The sequence below is a fragment of the Tyto alba genome, unplaced genomic scaffold, assembly GCF_018691265.1.
Source record: "Tyto alba isolate M040663 unplaced genomic scaffold, T.alba_DEE_v4.0 Super-Scaffold_23, whole genome shotgun sequence".
NCBI classification, from domain to species: domain Eukaryota; kingdom Metazoa; phylum Chordata; class Aves; order Strigiformes; family Tytonidae; genus Tyto; species Tyto alba.
Window position 1 is genome coordinate 12,097,124 of NW_024881297.1, and position 24,414 is coordinate 12,121,537.

A 24,414-nucleotide genomic window follows, 5' to 3' on the forward strand; every position below is an offset into this window, starting at 1 on the left:
AGGTTAAACTGCAGGTTGGTACAGATCCTAAATTCTCCAGAAGATTTAGAGTTAGACTTTAAGAAGATCCCCGTGCATTCAGGCTTATGTTTAGCCATCATTCTAGATTTGTGCTAATTAGCACTCCATAGAGATTATAATCACCACCAGAGATTCCAAAATTTACCATGACTGTTTAGTAATGGAACAGATACATAAAATTTCCAGCAGCTTGTAAAAAAACCAACCAAACCAAACCAACAAAAACAAAACGACAAAACAAAACCAAAAAGCTTAGAACAACATTTTGCTTAGTTCTTTGTTTTCCTGGATCTTTTCCTGCTCAAACAGGTGTCAGACTCTGCATCACATAAAATGCATCATGAGATTCCCAGAAGCAGACGAGAAGACCACAGTAGCAGGCATCTTGTGCAGTTCTTGTCAGCATTTAACACAAACTCATTGGAGCTGGGCTACTCAAGAGTCTATGCTCTGTTCTCAGATTTGGCATAGGTGCTCAGAAGACAGGTGGACAAAGAAGAATGTTGTCTATTGAACAGTTAAGGTTTACTGGAAAATTAAGTATTTTCCCGTGGCTTTCATATATTTTTAAGAACACTACCCAAGTTTACTAAGTGCGCTAGAGCATTAAGGCATGGGAAACATGGTGAAGGGAAATGTTAAGCATGCTGCCAGACACTTAATGTCCCTTTCTGTTATCAAGTTCTCCAAGCATTCATGTTTATATGGAAACAACTTATGTATTTGTATTTTTAAAGAAATTTGAGAATATGTGTTTTCTTACCTGAGACATTATATAAGGACTGAACTGTGTTATTCAGAGCAAAGCCTGGATTGTGATGATCTGGTGGTAGTTATGGCTGCATTCAGAATTTTCTTAGAAAGAAACTATGCTTTTCTCATACTGTTACCCAGGATATCCACTTCTTCATTTGTGTGTCCAGTCTGCAGCTGCTTCTGTGCACAGATGATGGTCTGCCCAGAAAATACTCTGTAGAGTACAGGAACACATACTTCCATAAAGTTAGTTATGATCTCCCTCCATTTGGAAGTCTTGTATTAATGGAAAGCAAGTAACTTAACTTAAAAATCCCTTTCCTCAGCCTAGTACAAAAATTTACTACAAATCTTAGGGAAACTTGAACTAGCTTAGATTTTATTTACTGTTTTGTCAGGAATAATATCATTTGGGTGACTGATATTAACTTCGGAATTTTGACAAAAGATACGAATACCTAATTAGTCTTGATGTCTACAGAACCGTTCATGTCATGAGTCAGACAAGATCTTTGCTGAATAAACATGTAAACACTTACTCTAGGATACTGCTGAATCAGGATTTAAGCAAGTAGCTTTGTGAAGTCCATTGAAGCTAACTGGGTTACACTGTGGATGAACTTTACCTACCGATCAAACACAGTCTTTGAAAAAGACAGTAAATCCCATCAGTCATAGCAGCTCTTCTACTTTGCCTGTCGTCTTTTTTCTTTTTCCTGAACCAGCTACTGCTCCTTTCAGACTTTATTGTGAAGTTTTCTTCATCAGTAAAAAACTAAGAGAACTTTGAAATACTTGTTCCCACTTTCACTCTACTTCCTCGAGTCCACCAGAGCCCCTAAAGACACTATTCATAATGTCAGAGACAAGACAGTATGCTCTTAACATAGCCATAAAAGCAGGCATTTGAATCCCAGACTAACAATAAGGGTATGCATTTGTTCTTTATGTCCAGGTAGACTTAGTTCATTCTGAAGTAATTAAATATTTAAAATCTGAAAGAAATTCAGATACAGCAGGTTTTGGGAAGTGTTTTCTATTATCACTCAGATGAACCAAAAATAAGACATTAAATAAATCTTTTAGTATCTTCAGTTAAAATATGTTACAAACTTCAAGCTTAGTTAACTGAACTACTGCTGTGCTTTTTTTCACCTTGTGAACTTTTTCACTGTGGAGGCTGGGGGAGCTTTGTGTGCTTATAGATAATGTATATGTGTATACTGGTAATATATATTGCCAGCAGCACTTATCTGTACACCATTATTACAGTTTTTCTAGTGTATTTCTCTAATGCTTTTAAAAGCATGACTAGTAGCTCAGTGAGTTCATTTGGAGTCACTGTATTGATTTTTTTTTTGTTTTTTTCTTCCCCCCACTAGACTTTAGGTCAAGCTTGTTATTTGATAGAACTCCTAAAAGGAATAGTTTTCATGAAAATGCATTTTTAGCTGAAATTTTCTTTACACTTGTACTGAAAAAAAAAAAATCTTTATGGAATAAACTGTTGGATGTTTGTTGTCTGTGAAAAATGAGAGAGTAAGGTTTTTCAGCTTAACAGTCTTCACATATTTATTGAACAGTGATTCAAAATATAAAAATAGCGTAATATAATTTAGCAAGGAAGATACTTTCCTGTCTGATGCCTACACTCTCATTTTATGCTGCCACTTTTCTATTGCTTCTTCAGTGTTACTTCTCTTAAATAACCCACATGAGAATAACAAATGGAAACCCATTTATTGTGTATCTTTAGGAAATTTACATAGCCTTGCTATTGTGCATATATCTTTTTCCATGCCAAAGTACTGATGAATGAAGGGAAATTAGCTGCAATCATGTGCTCTGCTGGCCTTCTCATGGCAATGGGCAAAAGGACTAGACAGTTCATATCTTAAACTTCCTGATCCAGCTGTGTACCACTGCTACATAAACTCCTTTGGTAGATAAGAGCATATGAAAAAACAGTGATTGTAAACTGAAGCCAGAAAAATTAAAATTAGAATTTGGGTACCACGTACTAAACATTCAGGATAATTACACATAGTATAACTTACTGAAAGAGAACTGATACTGAAATCTCTAAGCAATGGGAGATGCTCTTCAAGAAGATGTGCTTTAGTTGAACACGAATTGCGGGGCTCTGTACAGGATTAAATAAACAACTTTTAATGTCCTGTACTACATAGGATATTGAACTACATTCTCTGATATTATTTTACTTTCAGCTTCAGAAAAGACTGTTTCAGACTTCTCACTGTGCAAAACTATTTTCAGCTCATAGCCACGTTTACATCCACTTTGCATCACAGCCTCTATATTTTTCATATTTACTACTTCTATATTCTTTCTTCTAGTGTTTCTCAATATGGTGGTCTCACTGGGTTTTGGGGATACTCCCCTCTTTGCCTTTTGTCCTTTTTTGGATGCCCCTCAATTTCTCTTTAAGGATTCTCTGAAACTGTCTTTGAGTCCTTGCTCTTCTCCCTTTACATCTAGCTACTGGATAATCCTCTTAGTTTGTTTAATTTTATTCAAGATTTGTTGTAGGTTGATGCTTTGAGTTTTTTTTTGTAGTTCTCTTCTGTATAACTGTCACCTCAACTCAATCCCCAGATCTCAAAATCTGTTAATAAGCATTCATCTTGATCAGTTCATCTCCATCTATCTATTTTTGGTTATCTTACCATCAGCAAAAGCTGACAGGGACAAAACGGATCTCTTAATCTTGTCTTTCAAACGTCATTCTACTTCCTCTTGGGTTCACTGACAACGCATTTCTCCCCTGTCAGCCCTATGCTTGTAGGAATGGCCAAGTTCAGCTAAAAGCTCTGGGCCTGTTCCCTCATGCTGTTGCTGCTGACTCTGCACTGAGTCAGTTGAGGACGCAAAACTAGCAGGAAACCATGCATTTTCTTCCTCATGGTATTAATTTTCTACCTATTTAGCTTTCTGAATCAGATTCCAGCTCCACCAGACAAACGCCAGGGCCAGTGAAGTACAGCAGTTAGATCAAATTAACTGTGTCATTACACTGCACCCCAACATTTTCCTGAAGGCTGAGCCTCCGCTTCCTGTTTTTTTCACACCCAGACCAAATTCAAACCCTGAATTACTTACTCCTTAATTATTTCTGGAACTAATTTATTTCCTATGTGTCATTACCTCTAAACTCCTTGTTTGGACTCATTATCCTCAGCTTTAGTAACTGGAACAGCTTCTGGCTTTTCAGATCCCCCATTCTTCTCTGAAAGCCATGCAAAAATGCAGCCAAGGCCTTTCCCATTTCCTCGATGGATGTCAGTCTCCTTTTCCAAGTACCTTGGCTGGCTCTACCACTGTGCTCAGTGTTAGCCTTTACAACACCTTGAAAGTTCAGTGTATTCCTGTCCTGCAGCATGATTCACAGCCATGTTCCTTCCTTCATGACGAGTATTCTCAAACAGCTTGCCCTCTACTAGCACCTCAGTAACCATCTGAAGTTCTTCTTAGTCACCTTTTAGGTATGACAAAGTCTGCCCAGGATACTCTTTAGAGCTTTTAACCATCTGCTTTAGATGCCTTCCTTTTCAAACAATTGTTCCACTGCTTATCAATGCTTATGCAACTTCAGTACAAACTGTCTACTGACTACTGTTTTCTTCCTTAACCTCTATCTTTTTGCTTAATGTTTTCTTTTAAATGAGATCTGTTTAAGGTAGGGAGTCCTCCTTTCTCAAAAAAGCCTGAAGTACTCATGATGTTACACTCCTGTAAATAAATATTTAATGAATAATACTGGAAGAGAGATATATGTAGAAGCTAAATAGCAATCCACTGTAGTTTGACACAGCTTTAGTATACCCTGTACAGCAGTCAAACACAGTGCAGTTATCACGTACGTGTGGCAACATCACCAGCCTCTCTACAAGCAATAAAACCACCATTTGCCTTCTTTTTTTGTTGCCTTTTTCTTCCCCCCCAGCTGGAAGATGATATTATAGCCAAACCCGATTATATTCAAAGTATAAAAAACTTTGCTGCTAAACAGTCCCAAGAGTGGATGGTTCTCGAGTTCTCCCAGCTTGGATTTATTGGTAAGTATTAAGACCTCGGCAGGGTCAACTGGACTTGGTGCTGTGTAGGTCAAGTTGGCCTCACTCAGAACTACATTTCAAAGCATGGAAGGTCTCACATATCAAAACTACCTTGGTTCTTCAGGAAAGCTCCCACTGAAAGTCTTTCACTTTTTGTGCTCTTTAAAAGTGTCTTTTAAATGCAGTCTCCTCAGCATAGGATCTAGTAGTTGGGTTTCCATAAAAAGCAAATTGTTCTACGTTAAGGCACTATGTGCCCCTGTAGAGTGTAGTCCTCAAGAACAGAATTTGGACACTCTATATCTGCTTCCTTTCCTTTGTTGAGCAGATCATGCATCCCATGTGATAGGGAAGGGGGTTTTATTATTTTTAGTAGTAAGTTCCTTTTTATATTTTTTCACTGGTTCTAATACAATTTACTTGTGATAACATCTTATGAGTGTTAGGTCAAACAGAAATCTAACAAAGTTTGTTAATATAAACAGCAAGAGAACTAAATGAACAGTGATAGTATTTTAAATGCAACATTTTTCATATCGAGGTCTTAATTTACAGACGTTCAGTATAGTATTGGCAGTGAAATTGCATGTCTAGCGTTTTGAGGAATTACTCAGACTTCGTTTCATCTGACACACTGATACAGGTAACTGACAGATTTGTGTTTAGAAATAGGCTCTAACTTCACACTTTATTAGTCAACTGGTTCACTATGTGAGATTATCTCAAGGCATGGGACCAAAATCTTCAAAATCCCAACAAGCTGGAGGATAAGCAACTATCCAAAGCTGGAGTCTGTGTGAAACTTTCACAAAATATCAGAAGTACACCCATGTGTTTAAGGCTGGAGTAAACATAAGGCTGGTGGATTTTGTACAGCAATAAAAATATCTGAGTATGCAACTTCTTGTCTTGCTTTCAGGAAAACTTTTTAAATCAGAAGACTTGCCACTCATAGTGGAATTTTTTCTCATGTTCTATAAAGATAAGCCCATCGACTGGCTTATAGACCACCTGCTCTGGGTTAAAGTCTGCAGTCCAGAAAAGGATGCAGTAAGTATGTCTGTGAATTTATGAACGTAAGTAATATTCAGACAGTCTCAGGGACAAAATAATTTATTTGAAAAAATGGAATAGAAATCTTTCAAACCTGACTTACTTTGGAATTTGTGGGGAAAGATCTGGTGCAGATCTGCAAGTGTGGCACTGTGTTTGGGCCCATTAGGGCATATGGAGAGGCCTGACTCACAGAAATTCAGATTTGTGCACCAGAACTGTCTTGCCTCCGTCAGCTCAGAACATGGACAGTGGAAAGTCACATTTGCCTGCAGCTGGTTACATAGGCAACCCTGCAGCACCAAAGAAAATGTTGAATATATAAACCTATGTGGACTATCACTTCTTGTAACCTTCTGCTGACCTTCTAATATGAAAGTCAGTAAAGCATACAATTTTACAATCACAGTTGTTCTGAATTTTGCAAACCAACTCCTTTCAGGAAGCAGAACTTCAAGTTTTTTGCTTTAAATCTTTTACTACCTGAGAGAAAAACTGACTGCCTGAAAAAAAAAAAATGCAGGGAAACATGTACATCAAACAAACTAAATGGTACTTTTCACTGAACATTATAGAAACAGTTGTGTTGAATTGCAAAAGGTGCCATTTCTGGCACTGCAGGTGAGGCCAATTATATGACAAGTATTTCTTTGTGTCCTTTTGCATTCTTTCTCTCACCAGTCTTTGGTGCTGGTCACCACTCATGCTCTTCTTATGTAACAGACTGTGCCATAGAGGACTGACTAGAGTTTCTGCTTTCTTGGTTTTTAAGGGTCAAGAGTTTTATTTGATTAGTGTAGCCAGTCCCACTCCAGGTGTTTGCACCATGTTACTTTTGTGTTGATAAAGAAGGAAGAAGGGACGGGTAGGAATTGTGCTGAGCAGGAGATTGAGGGGAGTGGAGCAAACAAGCTTCAAGTTTTCCTGTGTAGCAGAGGTGACTCCTGGAGATAGCGGAAGGTCCCTGGTTTTATACTTAATAATGCCACTGAGGAGCCTTGATTACCACTTCATACAGATAGGAGTAAGCTTTGAAATCCTATTCCATGGGTTAGGCTGGCTCATAGGAGTTAGAGTGAGCCCCAAGTACCTCTAATTTTGGTTCTTGCCTGCCCGTGATAACAGAATAAAAAAAAAGATACTATTATGTTAATATCACCCATTCCAGATCTGTCTAACACATGCCAACCTCCATCTGAGAGATGAAACATCTTACTTTGATTTTTTTAAATGACTGTTCTAGCTTCTAAGAACTGATTCATACCTAAAATAAAGCTGTGTTCCTGAAAGGCAGGCAGGCAGCTCGTGGGAGTGTGCTCTGGCCAAGCCAAAGCCAGAGCAGTGTCAGCGAGTTTCTAGTGACTTTCACTTCTGCAATTGCGATTTCAATTGCTGTGGGTAGCAAAAACCTACTGAGACAAGTCAGTCTCACACCGCCCTTGGGTGGGAATGATCAGTGACATGACCTACTGGGATTATTCATAAGAATGCAGAACATGGAGGCTGGAAGAAGGACAGGGATCCCAGCTGCTGTGCCTCCTCTGTTCGACAGATTAAAGCAGTGGACTTTCCTCCAGGCTCCAGAGAAGGCAAGCTGACAGAAATCTTCACACTTGCCCCTTTCCAAGTAAATAAGAGTGTCACTAAGTGATCACACACTGTGCCTCATGGGAGGGTCAGTGGGGCACCTGTTTGTGGCTTTTGTGTGCCATCCTGTGCTGATGGGTGTTTGGCACATGTTTTCAGCCTGGGCTGAGTATTAACAAGATTCAGCTACATCTGCTCACCAAGTTGGAAAAGACGTCAGAGCCATCAGATCTCTGCATGGTTCAGAAACTTCATCATGTTTACCTTTGGTGAGTCAACGTCCAGTTCTGGGGTCCCCAGTACAAAAGACATGGACCTGTTAGAGCAGGTGCAGAGGAGTCCACAAAAATGAGCAGAGGGATGGAGCACCTCTCCTATGAAGAAAGGCTGAGAGAGGTGTGGCTGTTCAGCCTGCAGAAGGCTCTGGGAAGACCATATTGCAGCCTTTCAGTACTTCAAAGAGGCTTCTAAGAAAGAGAGAGAAAGGCTTTTTATCAGGGCCTGTCATGAGAGGACAAAGGGCAACAGTCTTACATTGAAAGAGAGTAGATTTGGATTGGTCATAAGGCAGAAATTCTTCCCTGTGCGGGGGGTGAGGCGCTGGCCCAGGGTGCCCAGAGAGGCTGTGGCTGCCCCCTCCCTGGAAGGGTTCAAGGCCAGGTTGGACGGGGCTGGGAGCACCCTGGGCTGGGGGAACGTGTCCCTGCCCGGGGCAGGGGGGGTGGAGCTGGGTGGTCTGTCGGGTCCCCTCCAACCCAAACCAGTCTGTGATCATACGCAGCGCAATGCGTCTATTGTGCAGTGGGGTCTAGCAGGCTGCAAAAATGGGAGCCTTGAGTCACTGGCCTTATCTCAGTTTTTGCACAAATGACCACGCCAGTGCTGTGCGAATGATTATTCTCAGCTGCTGCCATAAGTAGCTCTTTTGGAAATGCTGCCATAGCATAAAAGGAGTCATGCTAGAGACTACATTATTATAGGGGATGAACTGCAAATCCTGTCAGTAGAAAGATCACAAATTTATTTTTTTATAATGATTCTTTTTCTAGCAAAAGTATAGTGTGCTTTTCAAAGAAACAGCTGCCCATTTGCATGTATTTTGTTTTTATAGTGTTTTGCCGAACATCTGCTGTGGACACCTAGTTCTTTTTATAGCCTTCCAGGTGGCTTCGAACTTTTAATTAGTACTGTGGAAACCATAAATCCCCCATGAGTTTTGGTGTTTAAGCCAGCTCAGTGAAGACTTTCTCACTTCTAGCTTTAGAAGGCAGTGATATAGTTTATGTAGCACTTTTCTTTTATAGAACTGAAGGCACTTGATTGGAGAGGTAAATGCATTTTCCTCTCAAATCTAAATATGTGAGACCTGGGATACAGAGAAGTTAAATAATCTTTGAAACTCACAGTAATTCCGTAGTAGAACCCAGGGAGTCTCATCTTAGCTCTTGGCTCTGCTCTATGCCATTATGCTTCGTTATGCCTCATTAATTATTGTAGCAAGTTTGCTTCATTGTATCAAAGTACGATGCTCTATAGATAAAGAGCAAAAATTGCTATTATCCAAAGATTAAGAAACTCAGAAATTAGTACCAATTACAGTTATTTAATTCCCTGGTATATGTCATGTCACAAAGTGTACTAAACTGGAAAATCAGGATTGAAATAAAGTATCTAAGGGCTTTATGTAATTATAAGATAAAAGATACATAAATTATAGTATAGTACATTATAAGCCTCCCAAAGATAGCAGAAAGAGCCAAAATTATAAAGATTGAAATATAACCAGAATCTATCTCAAAAAGGTCAGTTCTGGCCAAAATAGTTTAATCAGAATGATACAGCAAGGCCAAAAGTTGAAATGAAATTTGCCAGAACCAGTTAAAAAAATCAGTCCGTTTCAGATTTGAGGTCCATTTTTGTCCCTCTGGGGTGTGACTGATGATATACTGTGCAGAAATCCCTGAATTAGTGGTGGTTGAGCCTTCAAATCTACATAGCACCATGAGTGGAAGAATGAGTTTAGGTCTAAAACAATGTATTTGAAATAAGGTGACAGTTAATCTCAGGATTGTTCATTTAAATATGGATAAAAACCCTGGACCCATACCCTCAACTACATAATGAAATTGCCTTGTGGAACTTAGTTTGTCTCACCTTTATTTAAATATAACCTCACTCCCTTTTACTTTCTTTCCAGATACACTGTGAAAAGGAGAAGGCAAAGTTACGTATCCGTGCTAAACCATCTCTCTTTCAGCATGTGGGAATTTATTCATCATTGTCTGGGAAGATACAGAATTTGAAAGTAAGGATAAAAAAAATTATGCCTTATTTCTAAATTGTATGTTTGTGTTCTGATTTGTTTGTCAAATCAGTTTCAAGCATTGCATCTTTGGCATTAGATGGCATTTCCATATCCAAAAATGCTGGTTTACAGATCTGGGGGAGAATATTGATCTGGCATCTAAATTGCATGTGGGGCACACTGCTGCTGCATGAACATCTTTGAATCTCTATTCTGAACACTTGTAGCAGTCACAGTAGCATTTTATGGCATGTAGGAACCTTCTTCACAGCACAAGGTTTCATGTGCTCTGCACCGTACAAACACAAATGGCTACCATGGTTTGTTTTGGCTGAACAGTCCACGATCCCAATACAAGGGACTATAAAGAAGAAGGTGTATTGGTAGGACAAGAGTCTGGCTATTGTGACGGCCATAGATTTTTAGGGAGAGTTTGGAGGGCAAACAGTGGATCTACCACCTACCTGATAAGGACAAGAGCAATGACGCACCAGACTTCAGGGATGTCCCAACGGCGCCATTTAGACTAGTCATGAGATCATTCAAACTGCTGTACTGGGTCAGAGTAGAGGCTCACGTGGCCTTTGGCAGAGACCAGAATCAGATGCTCTGGCAGAAGGCATGGTAGACAGCTATGAAATAACCCACTGTGGAGAAGTTTATTTTTAAATCTAGGCAACTGAGAAATAATCGGTACACCTCTGTCTACAAACCATAACATTGCATCTCAGTGATTATACTGAAATGAATATTCTGTTTCTATTAGAAGTAGATTTTTGACACAGAGGTAATTATTTTCTGGAATAGCTTCCTGTAGTAATTCAAGATATTGGAGCACTTTTTTTAAAACTGTATGGGTGAAAATACATTTCTTCATATCCTACAGGATAAAGATTTTGGCAAGAATGTGCTACATAAAGCACATAACAATCCACCTGCAAAAGTGGATACAAGCCTAAGAATATACCAGAAATATACCTTGGAAAAAGTTTATAAAGGAACAGACTGTTTTTGGGCTTCAGCTCCAGTGGCAGGGGACTACATCAGCTTCACCTTTTTAAATCCACTAAAAGTTGAAAAGTAAGTATTACCTGAAATGGAATATGGAAGCCTACATAAATCCAGTTTAGAAATGATTGAGTCTGTTCAAAATCACCAATGTTCAACTGTTTGCATAAGCTATAGACTCATTACTGACAAAACGTCCATGATTTGCTATATATCTGCTCCCCTTCTTGAATGCCCCTCCTGAAATACATTTCTTCCTTCGTAATTAGAGAGCTTCTTAAATATTTTTCCTTTCTTCAGTTAAATATTTTACATTCTATTATGATAATTCTCAAAGGAATTTAACTAAAGAATGTCATCAATGGAGTCAGTAAAAGCTTTATTTCTATAGTTGTCAACAGAAAGGCTGTTTGCATGATGTCAAGTCAAAAGCCATGTCCCAGACCAGACATTTATCAGTGTAAGTGAAAGCAAAGAGAAAATATCACTATTGTGGGGAAATAATGAAGTGTGAATTAATAAAGGTGGGATTCAGTTGAAGATTCAGTCTCGAGTGGAGGTGTTTACAGTAGAGATGTCTACATCAGGCAGGTGCCTAAGCTCCATGACAGCTAGAGATCTACTTGATCTAGTCCATGGAAGCGAGACAGCTATTCATCTCATTCTCTTTGGTCGCCCGAGCCAGTTGCAAGGTTTCATTGACTTTATTTAGTATATCTCCATTGCCTGTAATGAGAGCTTGAACACTTGGGTAACAGGTGGGCTTCTAACGTCACCTGTTTGGATCTATAGCCAAGCCCTACCTTGAATGTTTTTCTCACTCTAAAAGAGGAAACTATCTGTTCTGTTTTCGCATCATCCAACTTGGGCGTCTTTCAAAGGAAGAGGCACCTGTAGCTTAAGATAGAGAAGTGTTTTTCAGAACGACTTACTCTATGAACAATACAAATTGAGGTTGGCACCAAAAAAGCAGTCCTGCCTGGTTCAGCAAAGTTTCTTCTTCTGCCTGTGTTGGACTGAAGAACAGATCTCAGTTAAAACTAACCTAGAAGGAAATATGGTTCCAGGACTGTGTCTCTGACACAAATTAGCATAATTACTATATCTCTGTAGCAATATTCAGAGAGAAAACTCCTTCAGTATTGTTACACTTCCTCCCAAAACTGGTTACAAAACTAACAGATTTCAATTTCTGCAAAGATTATCAATTTCTCGTTTATTTAAAAAAAAAAAAAATCTATGAAAGCAAGTCTGTATCTCCATCTAGTGAGCTGCACTACATGACAGTTGTTATAATAAACACTGGTATTCTGTGATCAACACTGTTAATTAACTGTTTTATGCTTTGGGAAACTTGAGTAGCCTATATTTTTGCATTTTCCTGTTACTGGGAAGTTGTACTGGATGAAGCTAATTTACATATGGTACTGCCTAATGGCTGGTCCCAGTTCCATCACGTTGCTAACCTGTGAAAAATATATAATTAATCCTATAATATTTGGTGGTCTTCTTAGGTCTTGATTGTTTGATACCAGAGGAGGGAGGCTGATGGTTTAAATTTTCTTAGCTCTTTTTGGATCTAAATACCTAAGTACTCTAAAGACAGAAATTTAAAACCAAACAGGGATTTTTTTTTTTAAATCTCAAGGTGGTTTTGCTTGGATTCATGCTTTGGCACTGCTGTCGCTCATTGGCTATAAATGAGATTATTTAGAAGCACCTGAGTTGATCAGTATTGATAAAAATGGGGATGCTCTTGGCATGCAGCATATGCTCTAGTAGAAACGGGTTTTTTGCTGCCATTGCATTCCAAAAGCCCATCTCTCCTCGGCTTTAGGATGATAGGGCAGATCTTCCTTAGCCATTTAAACCTGGAAAGTTAATTTATTTGGAACTTGAGCACTGAAAAGGGGGAACACTTGCATTTGTGGTTTCAGATAAAGATGGTTTTAATGCTTATTCTGTTTAAAATCAAAAGCCTCTAGTATGGTTTGGTCACACATTGCAAAGTTTCAATGCCTATTTCTGTTCTCTATAGCTCACAGCTAATTAAAGAAAAGGTATTTGAAGCTTTCCTTCAAAACTGGAAAAAATTACTTCCCTAGAACTTTTATAAAGTATAAAATAACTGGAAATAATATACTTTTATCATCAGGTACTTCCTCAGAAGTGGAAACATGGAGCACCCTGGTGATAAACTGTTTAACACTACCGTGGAAGTGTTGCCAGCTGACGTAAGTCTTGTTTCCAACTGTAATACACAGTGCTATTTAATTTTAAGAATGATGTTCAACATAAAACGTTACGCCCTAGACAGTATTTCTGGAGATGTTGCCATTTTGTTTTCTACAGGAAATGCTAAGAAAAGAACTGGTTGAAAATGGAAGTAAATTTAACTACCCAGCAACCAAAGATGGATATTTAAAAATAGGTAAATTGTTTACTGTCACTTCAAAACCAGAAATTTTGTTCTTATGTATGAAATGTTTCTGCATTTGAGAATTTAATTATCTCTGTAATAAATACAACATTCCCAAGTGAGCTAGTAAGGAAAAGAAACCCTTTGTGCTACTGCCTATTTTAGTATATAATGTTTGACCAATAGCTATCCTATTTTGTTTTAAAAAACAAAGAACCCTGCCAGCAGTGGCAAAAGCTAAGGAACCTAATTAGAAAAAAACCTAATTGCAGTCTCTGCAAGGTCTTAATAGGATGTATTGGGTTTGCATGGCAAAGTTTTGATAGGGGGAGGGTGCTACAGGGGTGGCTTCTGTGAGGAGGTGCCAGAAGGTTCCCCCGTGTCTGATGGAGCCAAGGCCAGCTGGTTCCAGGACGGACCCGCCGCTGGCCAAGGCCGAGCCCAGCACGACGGTGCTGGCACCTCTGGGATAATGTACTTGAGAAGGGGGAAAAAGCACCTGCACAATTCACCACTTTCACCTCACCAATGCTTCGTTTGCTTTGATATGAACCTCTCTCCCACCTCCTCGTGGCTGTTTTGCTCTAATTAGAGATCCAAACCCAAAAGCCGTCAACTCACAGTTCCACATGCAAGTTGATAGGAAATTAATATCATACATGGGATGAGCATTTTTCATTTTTCTGCAGTGATTTTATGCTAGTTTAATAAGGTTTGTTAAGAAGCATCGAACCAGTGAAAAAATGTGTCAGAATTGGTCTATGATTCCTAATATATCTTTTTTTAAATAATCATGCTTTTTGGAGAAGTTCTTTTGGATTATTTGACAACTGTTTGAAATGACCATGCATGCCATAGGTATATGGACACTACTAACATATTTATTTTTTAACATTTGTAGCTATAGGTTATTTTCACGTATTCTTCGCCAGCTCCTGGTTGCTGCAACTGAAGGAATGAATCCTTGTTTATAGCTGTATCTTTCAGGTTTTATTTTTTGACCTTTTCCAAAACATTTTTTTTTCCCTAATGTTGTGTTCCTGGAGTTAATTTATAATTTGTAATTTAGAGCTTTTGCGTAAGTTTATTTGGAAGAGTGTTTCATTCCAATATATGTTTGTACAGATCTTCTTTTATTTTTAATTTAGGGGCTTTTGAAAATGGAATTGCAAGAGGCAGTATACATCAGTCAATAGGAAAAATACAGGCTATTCGTTTATCAGTCAATTCTGATTCTCCTGTATGGGCAATACTTAGTGAGGTAAGCATTTTAATTAAAGTTTTATTAAATGAGTTTCAGTTCTTCCTGCCATATAGTATTGATAATCATTTTTTAAATTTTGAATGGGATTTTGTGTGGAAAAACTCACACAAGCAGAAAATTATATTAATTAGTCAGGGAATAAGTTAATTTACTTCATAGAAAAAGCGCTGGAAATTCTGAAATCGGATGATTCACCAGTTATGCAGTGCTATAAGTATAGACGCTAGAATTTGGGTCATGATAAACCAACCAAGGGGGCAGGCAAGCTTTTCTAGTTTTTCTTCAGTCACCATCTTGGATATTAATTATAATACACAAACATTTTCAGATGAACAGGTGATTTTTTTTTTATTCTTCAAGTTTCTCCCACGTATCTGAATGTGTGTGAACCCATCTTGTAAATGTACTTTAACTCTCTAGTCTGAATTGCCCTCTTAGAAGGCCTGTTTCAGCTGCCATCAAAGTAGAAAATACTCAGCAGAAGTCACTGAAGAGAATTAGTACAGCCTTAAATTATAGCTGTTGTCGGAAGGAGGGAAAAGCTGATGTCTTAGGCAATGCTGCTGCAGATTTTAGAAAATACTGTATTTTGTTTTTTTCAGGTACTTATCAAGACATCTGAAAACTGAAAAGAAACACATTTCTGACGTGTTGCTTGTTACAGATTGTTTGAAAACTAGGCTAACAACAACAAAAAATTGTCTGGGTAAAAAGAACAAATCCAAACCCATTTAATTCTTAATACTGTGTATTACGAAAGAGTTGAGATAACAATTAAATCTTTATAGAAAGAATATTAAAGGCTATAACGAACATGATTATGTTAGTAATTTCTACAAAATGTTCTTGAGTAAGGTGTCATATATAAAAATCTCACCTTAGCTTGGCAGCATTCAATATATATTATTGTAAACAACTGATAAGGCATTACAGGCTATCTCAGGGACTAAAGCATAAAAGTATGATAAATTTAATCAGAACTAAAAATATGGACATTTTTGAAAAATATAAAGGATGCAGTTTTCAACTCCACTAAGAACACTGGTCAATTTTGGAGGGAAACCAGAACTGAAGGAAAAGTTGTCAATATTCATTGCAAATATTTAGAGCAGTTCACAGAGATAGGGACAAGTTAACAATATGAAAATGGATCTCAAACTTAACAGTTTCAGCCTTAATGTAGCGTAAGTTATGTTTAATATTTATTTAAATGGGAAGTGCCTACAAATTACCATTTGAATAACTTGAAACTTAAACGGGTATTATTTGGAGGATTGTAAAACTTTTTGGTGAATTATGCATTGAATTAGATACAGGAAATAATAAGGGTTTTATGTGTAACTATATTTTTGTAGAAAGAAAATCTATTTAAATAAAATTTTGGATCCTATGATTTGATAATCAGTATGTACAGATACCTAAACCCTGGTCACAATGCAAAACTCAATGTAAATTTGAAAGTGAAAGGTAAACCACAGTAGTCTCATTTGAAACATTTTTAGGAAATGACAATCCACCTTGGACATTTACCTGTAATGTTAATGTGCAGAATTCTTGTATCACTTCTTGAGCACTTCAAGTATGACTGCGCCCTCCTACACATGCATTGCATGCAGACAGCGAGAAGTAAGCTGCACTGTACACTTTTGCATGGATTTGTATTAAATGGGTTAAACTAGTGTAGAATTGTATTCTTAATGCAAGAGTATTTTTATTTAGAATAAGATGAATTTAATTCTCTTATATTAAAATGGTTCAGAAGGGTGTTTTTTAAAGACCATCCCTAAAAATATTTTGATAATTTACAGTATTGTTTATATACTGTGGTGTTAAATATATGTGCATGTAGGTATATATACATATATATGTATGCATGTATTTCTTGGACCAAATATTGCAGCCTTCATTAGGTTGAGTTTAATGCAGGTTAAGAATTAATGGAGTAATCCAGAGCACTTAGATACACAGAGGGACACCTTTATCCATCAGCACTGACAATAAAAAGAAGGTTTGAGTGAAACTGAGACCAGTGGATTGTCAAAAAGCAGTGGCTAAAACTGCAGCTACAGAAAGAAGTGACATAAATTGGCTCTGCATTGAACTACCTGGCACGAGAAGGGCAGAGCTGCCGCCCCCTCCCCCTGCTCAGAATCGCCCTTCAGATCATCTTTTTCTCTGATGATCCGGGAGTCTGAGACATTTAGTCACAAAAACTTGTACTAGGGAATAAAACACAACTTAGATTACATTAAGGGAAGACAAAACTGAGTTCTCTGAAGTCATTCTCTCTCTTAACCTGAAGTGCTTTTAGCACCTCTGGGGAAAAACAAACTGAAGTGAATAGGGCCCTCTACCCAAAAAGGCAAGTCAACAGATAACCTACAAGAAGACTTGGGTTTTTTCTTGCAGAGCTTTAGAAACGTGTATGGGTATGAAAACTGTTAAAGCGTAGGCCTTCTCCTGACACCCTAGTTCACTTCTTAACATATCACAGCTTTCACTACTCTCACTGAAATTGCATCGTATCATGGGCATTTTCTTCATCTTCAGGATCTTGTCAAACGCATCAGAATGGCAAGTTCTTGTAAATGTACTATAACTCTGTAGTCTAAATTGCTCTCTTACACGGCCTGTTTTACATGCCATCAAAAGATGAAAGAAGTAGAAATCAAAGCAGAAAGAGCATTTCTTGAGAATATGAATTAAGTGCATGATCTAGTGAAAACATAAGATCTTTTGCCATTGCTTTCACTGCAACAGTCACAAGCTGGGAGTAGTGTCTGCATTCAGGCTGCCTTACAGTCACTTGTTAGAGGGAACTGTCACTGTACAGGAAGAAATTTCAGAACAATTATTAATCAGTGAAAACATGGAAAACACTAAAGTAATAGACTTTGTTACCATAACCTCTTATTTTCACAATAAAATGAGATTTCCCTGTAACTGTTGACACATAATTTCCAAAACTCATCACAATACCTGAAATTACATTAGGAAGTGAGTGGACCTTTTGTAAATACAATTTTTGCATTCTGCACTGCCAGCCTTGTGCTTCATTTGTTCTGTTTCTATTTTTACATATTTTACATATCCACTGCAATCACAGAATACACTTCCCATCACTTCGATGTAAATGATGTAAATGTTAACATGGCAAATAATGAATGCTTGCATATGCACTGTAAAAGTAAAACTTTGCTGAGTCCTGATTCTTCCCTGTGCTTTGTGGAGCGCAGAGGTTTCTTGCAGAGTCTGCAGAATCACAGCTTCGCTATAAAACCAAAGGAATGTCATGAGAGAAACTCAGGATCTTCACTGCAGAAGTGATAGTGAAATAGTGAGCGTTACAACCTGAGGAAGTTTAAGACAAGGGAGTGTAATGGAAGTACACTTAGTTACTTTTGCATGTTAGTAGCAACAGCCATCACTGGCGAGTGAACTGGCTGGGTTTGTGGTGGGCAAGGCGCGGTTACCGAACACGTGCAGCTTGCTTTCCACCCTGCGAGCAAGTTCCTACCTGTGGTTTTCCATTTCATAATCCTGTGCCCTGAACCTGCACGCGCCTTCGCGCTCCACGGCTCCGAGGCCACAGAGACCTCCTCGTGAGCAGCTTCAGCTCAGGTAACGGATCAAGGGGGCAAGGAACGTCCTCGAACTTTATGGGGGATTGGTGTTTGCAGTATAGGCACTGCCACTGTAACTCAGAAAAACAAAGGCAGTAAGCACAAGTCAAAAAACATCTATGAAAGGAGTTTCAGATTCCATACCAGATCACCAAGCTCCTTCACTGGGAAATTTTACATCAGTACTTTAATGTGGTTTAAAACAGAGTCTCAAAAATATTGACTACCTCATGCTCACTGTACATGTACCTAATCAGGTTAAATGCCTGTGTGGGAAGAAAGCACATTTTTCAAGCTAGTTCAATATGGGTTATTCAACCCACTTTGATTTTCACCAGAGCACGGTTATTAATTTCTCTGAATGGTGTGTCTCCACTCTTGTCTTAAATCCTTTCAGGGACTTTTGAAAAGGAAATGTATTCGTCTTCGATACAAAAGGCAGTTATGAACTTGGCTTTACCCATTTTTAAAAATGTTTTTATTTCCATTAATTACATGGGCCTCTAATCTAGTCAGTGTCACCATGACCTTCTGCACAGCTTAATACAAGCACACATGTATTGTAAATGCTAATGGATGCTAAATGTACACTGCGAAGAGCCTAGACTCTTAATAGGAGCATCTATTAAAATTAATTAGGAGATATTTAATCCAAAGTTGAAGATGTATTTGCTCATTGAACTGAAAATCTTCTCTTTGTGATAAATAACAGAAGAATTTTGCTTTCACTAAAAGTAATTAAACAATTACTTTTATTGAGTTAGGCTAAAGCTATTATTAAAAATCAGTGTTGTTAAAATTGTAACAGTTAAGCAAGCCTTTTTTGATCACAAATTAAGCATACGGTTGGGCATTGTGTGGAGCTGGGCAAGCAAAAGGATGGGGGTGGTGGTCTGTGGTTAGGCATCATGTAAAGAGGAATGGAAGCCAACAGAAAAAGCGTTAAGAGCTCCTGATGAAGAGGAACCTGGACTTCAATCTGCCACCAACCCCCCCCCACAAGACCACCGAGACCACCTGTAGATGCAGGGGAGGAAGGAGCGGGAAGGAAAGCACGTGGACTTGTTGCCTGGCTTGGCTGTGTTGCATTGTTCTTTGATTTCATGTTTAAACTGAAAGTTACATGTAACATTGCGGTTGCCTCCCCCGCCGCTCAGCAGCTGTCTGTTTTGTGGTAAGCAGTAGTGAAGCAGTGGAAGAGTGCAGGGAGAGACAGCCTGGAAGAAACCAAGAAGAAGCAACTGCGCAGGTACAGAAGGGAGGACTGGAACTATAAAAAGAGGCCCCTGCTGGGGCAGCGCGCGCCATTGTGCCCGGCGCTGTATTCTTTGCTCCACTGACTTTGTCCCCAGTAAAACTTCTTTTATATATACGTGGGCTTGTTTGTCACATCTTTCACATGTTTGAAGAAGTGGATAGTGCCCCACACACAAGGATCCCAATTTTCCCCAACATTTTTCTATTACTCCTAAGTCACACATTTGTTAGCTGTATTACTGGTTGCACAAACTAATTGTCTTGTCTGAGAGTGTTTGTTTGTTTGTTTTTCTTTTTTGTTTAAGCTATTATTTCTTTGCATAAATGTGATTCAAGATAAATCTTTCATAGATGCCTTACAATGAACAGTAGAAGTATTAACAATTCTGCAGTAAGCAGAAATCTTTAACTCTGCAACTGCTTCTAAAAGGATGTATTTGTATTTAAAGCTGCAAGGACAGTTTTCATCTGTCTGTTTCATGCTCGATTGCTCAAGAACATTCCTTATTTTTTTTTTAGCTAGATATGTCTAAAATGGAAGTTTCTGCTGGACTGCGGTACCATTTCTCAAAAGTACATTAAATAAGGATTTGAATTAAGGCATAACGGGCCTTTCTGATCAGCATTAGAATCATAGAATCATATGATTGAGAAACGGTACCATAGTCCTCCAGAAACTTCAATCTTTAGACATTAGAGCCTTAACAAGAGAAGAAATTGTGCTGCTTTTCTATGGCATAAGTATGCACTGAGTTTGTTGTGAAGTTTACATTGCTCTTTGAAGCCTGTAATTGCAATAATCTATGGCAATCTTAAATTTTGATGACACTATCAAAGGAGAAAAAAAAAAAATTAAAGGTTGTGCTTTAGTTTATAATGACTTTATAATACCTGAAAGGCAGAATATCACCAAAAAAAAATTTTGGATTTACAATTCATGTTACACATTCTAATGGCAACTGCAAACAGTTTTGAGTCAACAAAGTAGTTTGTGGTAGACATTAACCAAATGGAGAAATCTATAAAATCCATCTGAAGTTATAAATTATTTTAGGAGGGGGGGAAACTTAGCTTAATGGTGTGTAGGTTGTAACTGTTACATCCAAAAGACAGCTTCCTCAACACAGTAAGAGTCAAATAGCATCAACCAGGCTTCGATGATGTGAACTGTCAAGTGATGCAGTGCCACAGGCAAACATACCAAACCCAGACCTCGTCTGTCAGCAGCTGGCACAGCTTCCACATTTCTCCTGATCCCTCAAAGAATCGTTTTTGTCTCGGCCCCCTCCCGTGCGTTTCGAATTATCGGTGCCCTGGGTAACGTTTGAAATGCTCATACATTGTACGCTGCTGCGAAGCGCAGAGATACAGTTTGCACGGAGGCGGGAGACTCCTCAGGGTGGCAACCCCGCATCTGCTGCTGTGTGCAGGAGGCTGGGGCCGGGCTTTCAAAAATCCACTTGGGAATGAACGCCACAGCTGCTCCACTCAGCAATCCCTCCAATGTAGATTGGAGAGATTAAAGTATGTAGACTGTAAAATGGAGGAAAGGCCCTGACCGCTGACCACAGGTGCACAACTGTGCGTAAACGTGGGGTCCCGCTGGCCGTGACGGCAAAGTCTAAACTCCACGGCAGAGCACGCGTGAACACGCGCCAAATCCCCACGTTGCTAAATCTGCCGTTTTTTCCCCACAGCAACTCTTCCTCAAGGCGCGGTGGAGGCAGATTCGGTGAGGGGGCCAGCAGAACCCCCCCGCGCCGGGCCGCGGAATGGCGTCGCCGCGGCGAAGCCGGGCAGCAGCCCGGGCAGGGGCCGCCGGCTGATTGGCTGGGGCCGAGCCGCGGGCCGAGCCGCGATTGGCTCCCGCCGCACGGAGGAGGGCCCTGGGTTGGCGCCGGCGACCTTGCCCGCCGCGGTGGCGGTTGGCGCGCCGGTGAGGGCGGGGTTTCGCCTGACGCGTTCTGATTGGCTTGGGCGGAGCAGCGGCACCTGCCGCTTGGAGCCCGCGGGTGGCGGCGGCGCGCATGCGCGGCCGTTGAGGCACCGGGAGCGGCGGCCGGGAGATCCCCGCCGGTAAATCTGCTCGCCGCGGGCAGGGGACAGGCCGAGCCGAGCTCGGTTTGCTACTGCTGCCCGCGGGTGTTCTTTGCCTTGCGGTGTTTGATGTCTCTGGGGGGGTGGGTGGGCAGGTGGGTGGGCATTGGCGGCGGCGGCGGGAGGATGCGTGTCGGCTCACCCGGGCGGTGAGGGGTGTGTGTGGGGGGTGTTTCGGTGCCGTGAGGGGAGCCGGCAGCCGCCCTCCCTTCGTTGTCTTCCCGAAAGCCGTCTCTGTGTAAAAATGTGGGAAGCGGGTTCGTTTCTGTGCACTGCCTGAATGCCGGGTGGCTGGTTGACTCCCAGCTCTTCTTTTTTTTTTTTTTTTTTTTGCTTCTAAATTGAAAACCAGCCTCTTCCTGGAGGTTTTAGTCAAGCTGACTGTAGCAGCAGAGTAGCTTGAAAGGGCACCTGCATGGGCACAGCATTGCGGCTTGAGTAACTGTGAAATTACACATTTGACGTTCATTTCAGTACAGTGTTTTTAACGCTTCAGCGAAATATAGGAAAGTGCAATGTTCACACAATAAAAAAGCGGTATAAAAAATCCTGGGTGCTTTTCAGGTAGCAGTTTCAGCTGGATGTGTCTTAGGTCAGGTTGATGCCAATACAGCTACCACATCCTTATGGGTGGAACAATGTGGGGGGTGAGGGGGGAGCCCCGCTTACTGTTGTCCTGGCTGGAATTGGTATTTGGAATTGGTAAAAGCCTGTGTGTTGGTGGTACCAGAGGCAGGAGCTTTAGACCTCAGTGAGAAAGGCTGTTACTATCAGTCTTGCTCCTTTTCTGCTTGAGAATGTGGAACTCAGAGTTTCATGAAAAAGGCATGACCCTCTTCAAAGTCCAAGGAGAAGTTAGTAATAATCTAAACGATCTTGACCTCTATTTAGTTCTACATCAAATGGAATAACAATGCTATTCATTTAATGTCACGTGTAAAGTATGCAAAAGACTGTGGTACAGAGGTCTGAAGATTGACATACTTGCCCTGAGAAACCATGTGTAGAAAACCAATTATTTGGGTGGGAAGGGACCTCATGGCAGGGTCAGTTCCGAGGCCAGTTCAGGTTGGTCAGAGCTTTATGCAATTGGTCGTGTGTCAAACCCCAAGGACTGACACTAGGCAGCCTGTACAGCTGCTTGCCTGCCCTCATGAGGGGAAAAAAATTATAATATCCAGTCAGAATATTCATTGAGTTTATGCCTGTTGTCTTTCCTAAATACTAGTGTCTCGGAAACAGTGGCTTGTTACCTTAGGTGCAATATTATGTTGATGTTGCAGCACTGCTGCTGGTCCCAAGAGCATACTTTACAACAGTACTGCTGCTCAGATGTCTCTTCTGATGCGTAGATGTGCTGTAGTTACCAATGTTCCCATGGTAAAGAGTGACCAAGCTATGCAAAATTTGGTTAAAATTACAGGTCTGAAATTACATAGACGTATATAACAGAATTGTCAGTGTGCTTATCTAGAGAAAGCTGAATGTAGGCAGCCCATCCCAAAAGGAACAACTGAGAATCCCGTTTTGCAGGTGTAATTATTATTGGACAGATTTCTGTGACTCAACTTCTCTGATTGCAGCTTTTCAAACTGAAGAACAGCTATCCAGTTCTCTCATGAGTCGTACTATAGCTATATCAGGTTCCTAATTGAAGTGACTCTCAAGATGTATGGTTTTGCAGTTACCTATTTGATGTAGCTCCCCAAAAGGTGTTTTGGATGTCACTGATCTTTGGCATTTAGGCCAAGATTGCTGGTAAACGTGTTTTGTGCATGTGTAAGTGCCATAAACTGGGATGATTTATTTTGTTCTGCTGAGGAACTTTTAACAATGGGGTAAAACTAAGTGTGATAGCCTCCAGACGAAGGTGTTCAAAAGTATATCATAAGATTGAATGTTCACATAAGGTAAACTGAATTACTAAATCTTCAAGGCAATGTTGTTTGAAGTTCTACAATTGGCCAAGAAAGTCTATGAATTAACAATATCTGTAGATTTTTAACTAAAATTAAAAAAAGAAAAAAATAGTAAAATTTGCAAAAAACTTTTGACATGTATCATTGTGTTAATAACTGAGAAAGGAGGGAACCACAGACTTGCCATCCTCAAGCAAAATGCACAGCAACGCGAAAAGTCCTGCAAAGAATGGCATGGGTTGTGGGTAATAGTGGGGGAGAAAAAAAGAATGGTAACATAATGAGTGTAGTTTTGTGGGAAAATGTGTTTGTTCCCAGAAGGGAGGCTTTTGATGATTTCCTAATCTTGACATAGTACTAGTGTGTGAAACACTTATTTATTCTAATTCTGGTTCACGTCTCTAAATATAATCAGTGTAATCAATATTAAATTAATAGATCTTAAAATGAATAAGGAAAAAAAAATTAGTTTTCTTTTTGGACACTTGTAGTACAGTCATACTGGGATGTGGGGTTTTAATAGCCCTGATAATGTTTGATCTCTGTATGTGTTACTTGATATAACTTGCCGGTGTTATAAATTGAATAATTATTGGTGGAATTATAATGTCTGAATTGCTTAGCAAATCTGATAAAGCCAGGAAGAAAGAGACAGACTCACAGTTCCAGTATAAGGTGGTATGTTGGATTGCTGAGATATTTAGGGTTGTAGTGGTAAGCAATTTAATCTCTGCAGAGTGATGATCTGACTAAGGATGACTGCTTTCTCAGACACAGAAAGCACCTCAGTAGCAGAATATTTAGTATGATTAGTAGCAGCCAAAAGTAATGCAAGGTTTGGAAATGTCTTACAATGGCAAACTAAATATTTGTCTTTATTTTTAAACTTGCTATGGGTAGAAATTAATAAGAACCAAAGGATGAACACCTGTGCAGCAGTACCTAGAATCTGCCTTTCTTATGTTTCCAAATTCAGCCAAAAGCATTTTTGGCAAGACCACTGAGGAAACTTGCATAAGCATGTGCTTG

The 24,414-nt window shown here is 39.6% G+C and overlaps 2 protein-coding genes across 4 annotated transcripts in view; both read left to right on the forward strand.

Moving 5' to 3' along the window:
• Nucleotides 1-16,175, forward strand: part of MGAT4D (MGAT4 family member D) — a 39,764-nt gene extending 23,589 nt beyond the window's left edge. For both annotated transcript variants that reach the window (XM_042796787.1, XM_009963135.3), the window contains exons 8-15: nucleotides 4,742-4,853; nucleotides 5,773-5,903; nucleotides 9,691-9,798; nucleotides 10,685-10,878; nucleotides 12,962-13,040; nucleotides 13,159-13,237; nucleotides 14,374-14,486; nucleotides 15,092-16,175. In XM_042796787.1, the coding sequence (XP_042652721.1) occupies nucleotides 4,742-4,853; nucleotides 5,773-5,903; nucleotides 9,691-9,798; nucleotides 10,685-10,878; nucleotides 12,962-13,040; nucleotides 13,159-13,237; nucleotides 14,374-14,486; nucleotides 15,092-15,118 (843 nt within the window). In that variant the 3' untranslated portion in view covers nucleotides 15,119-16,175. The remainder of the gene's footprint in view (nucleotides 1-4,741; nucleotides 4,854-5,772; nucleotides 5,904-9,690; nucleotides 9,799-10,684; nucleotides 10,879-12,961; nucleotides 13,041-13,158; nucleotides 13,238-14,373; nucleotides 14,487-15,091) is intronic.
• Nucleotides 16,176-21,376: 5,201 nt separating this feature from the next.
• Nucleotides 21,377-24,414, forward strand: part of CLGN (calmegin) — a 31,406-nt gene continuing 28,368 nt past the window's right edge. For both annotated transcript variants that reach the window (XM_042796814.1, XM_042796815.1), the window contains exon 1: nucleotides 21,377-21,445. The gene's annotated coding sequence lies outside the window, so the exon portion shown is untranslated. The remainder of the gene's footprint in view (nucleotides 21,446-24,414) is intronic.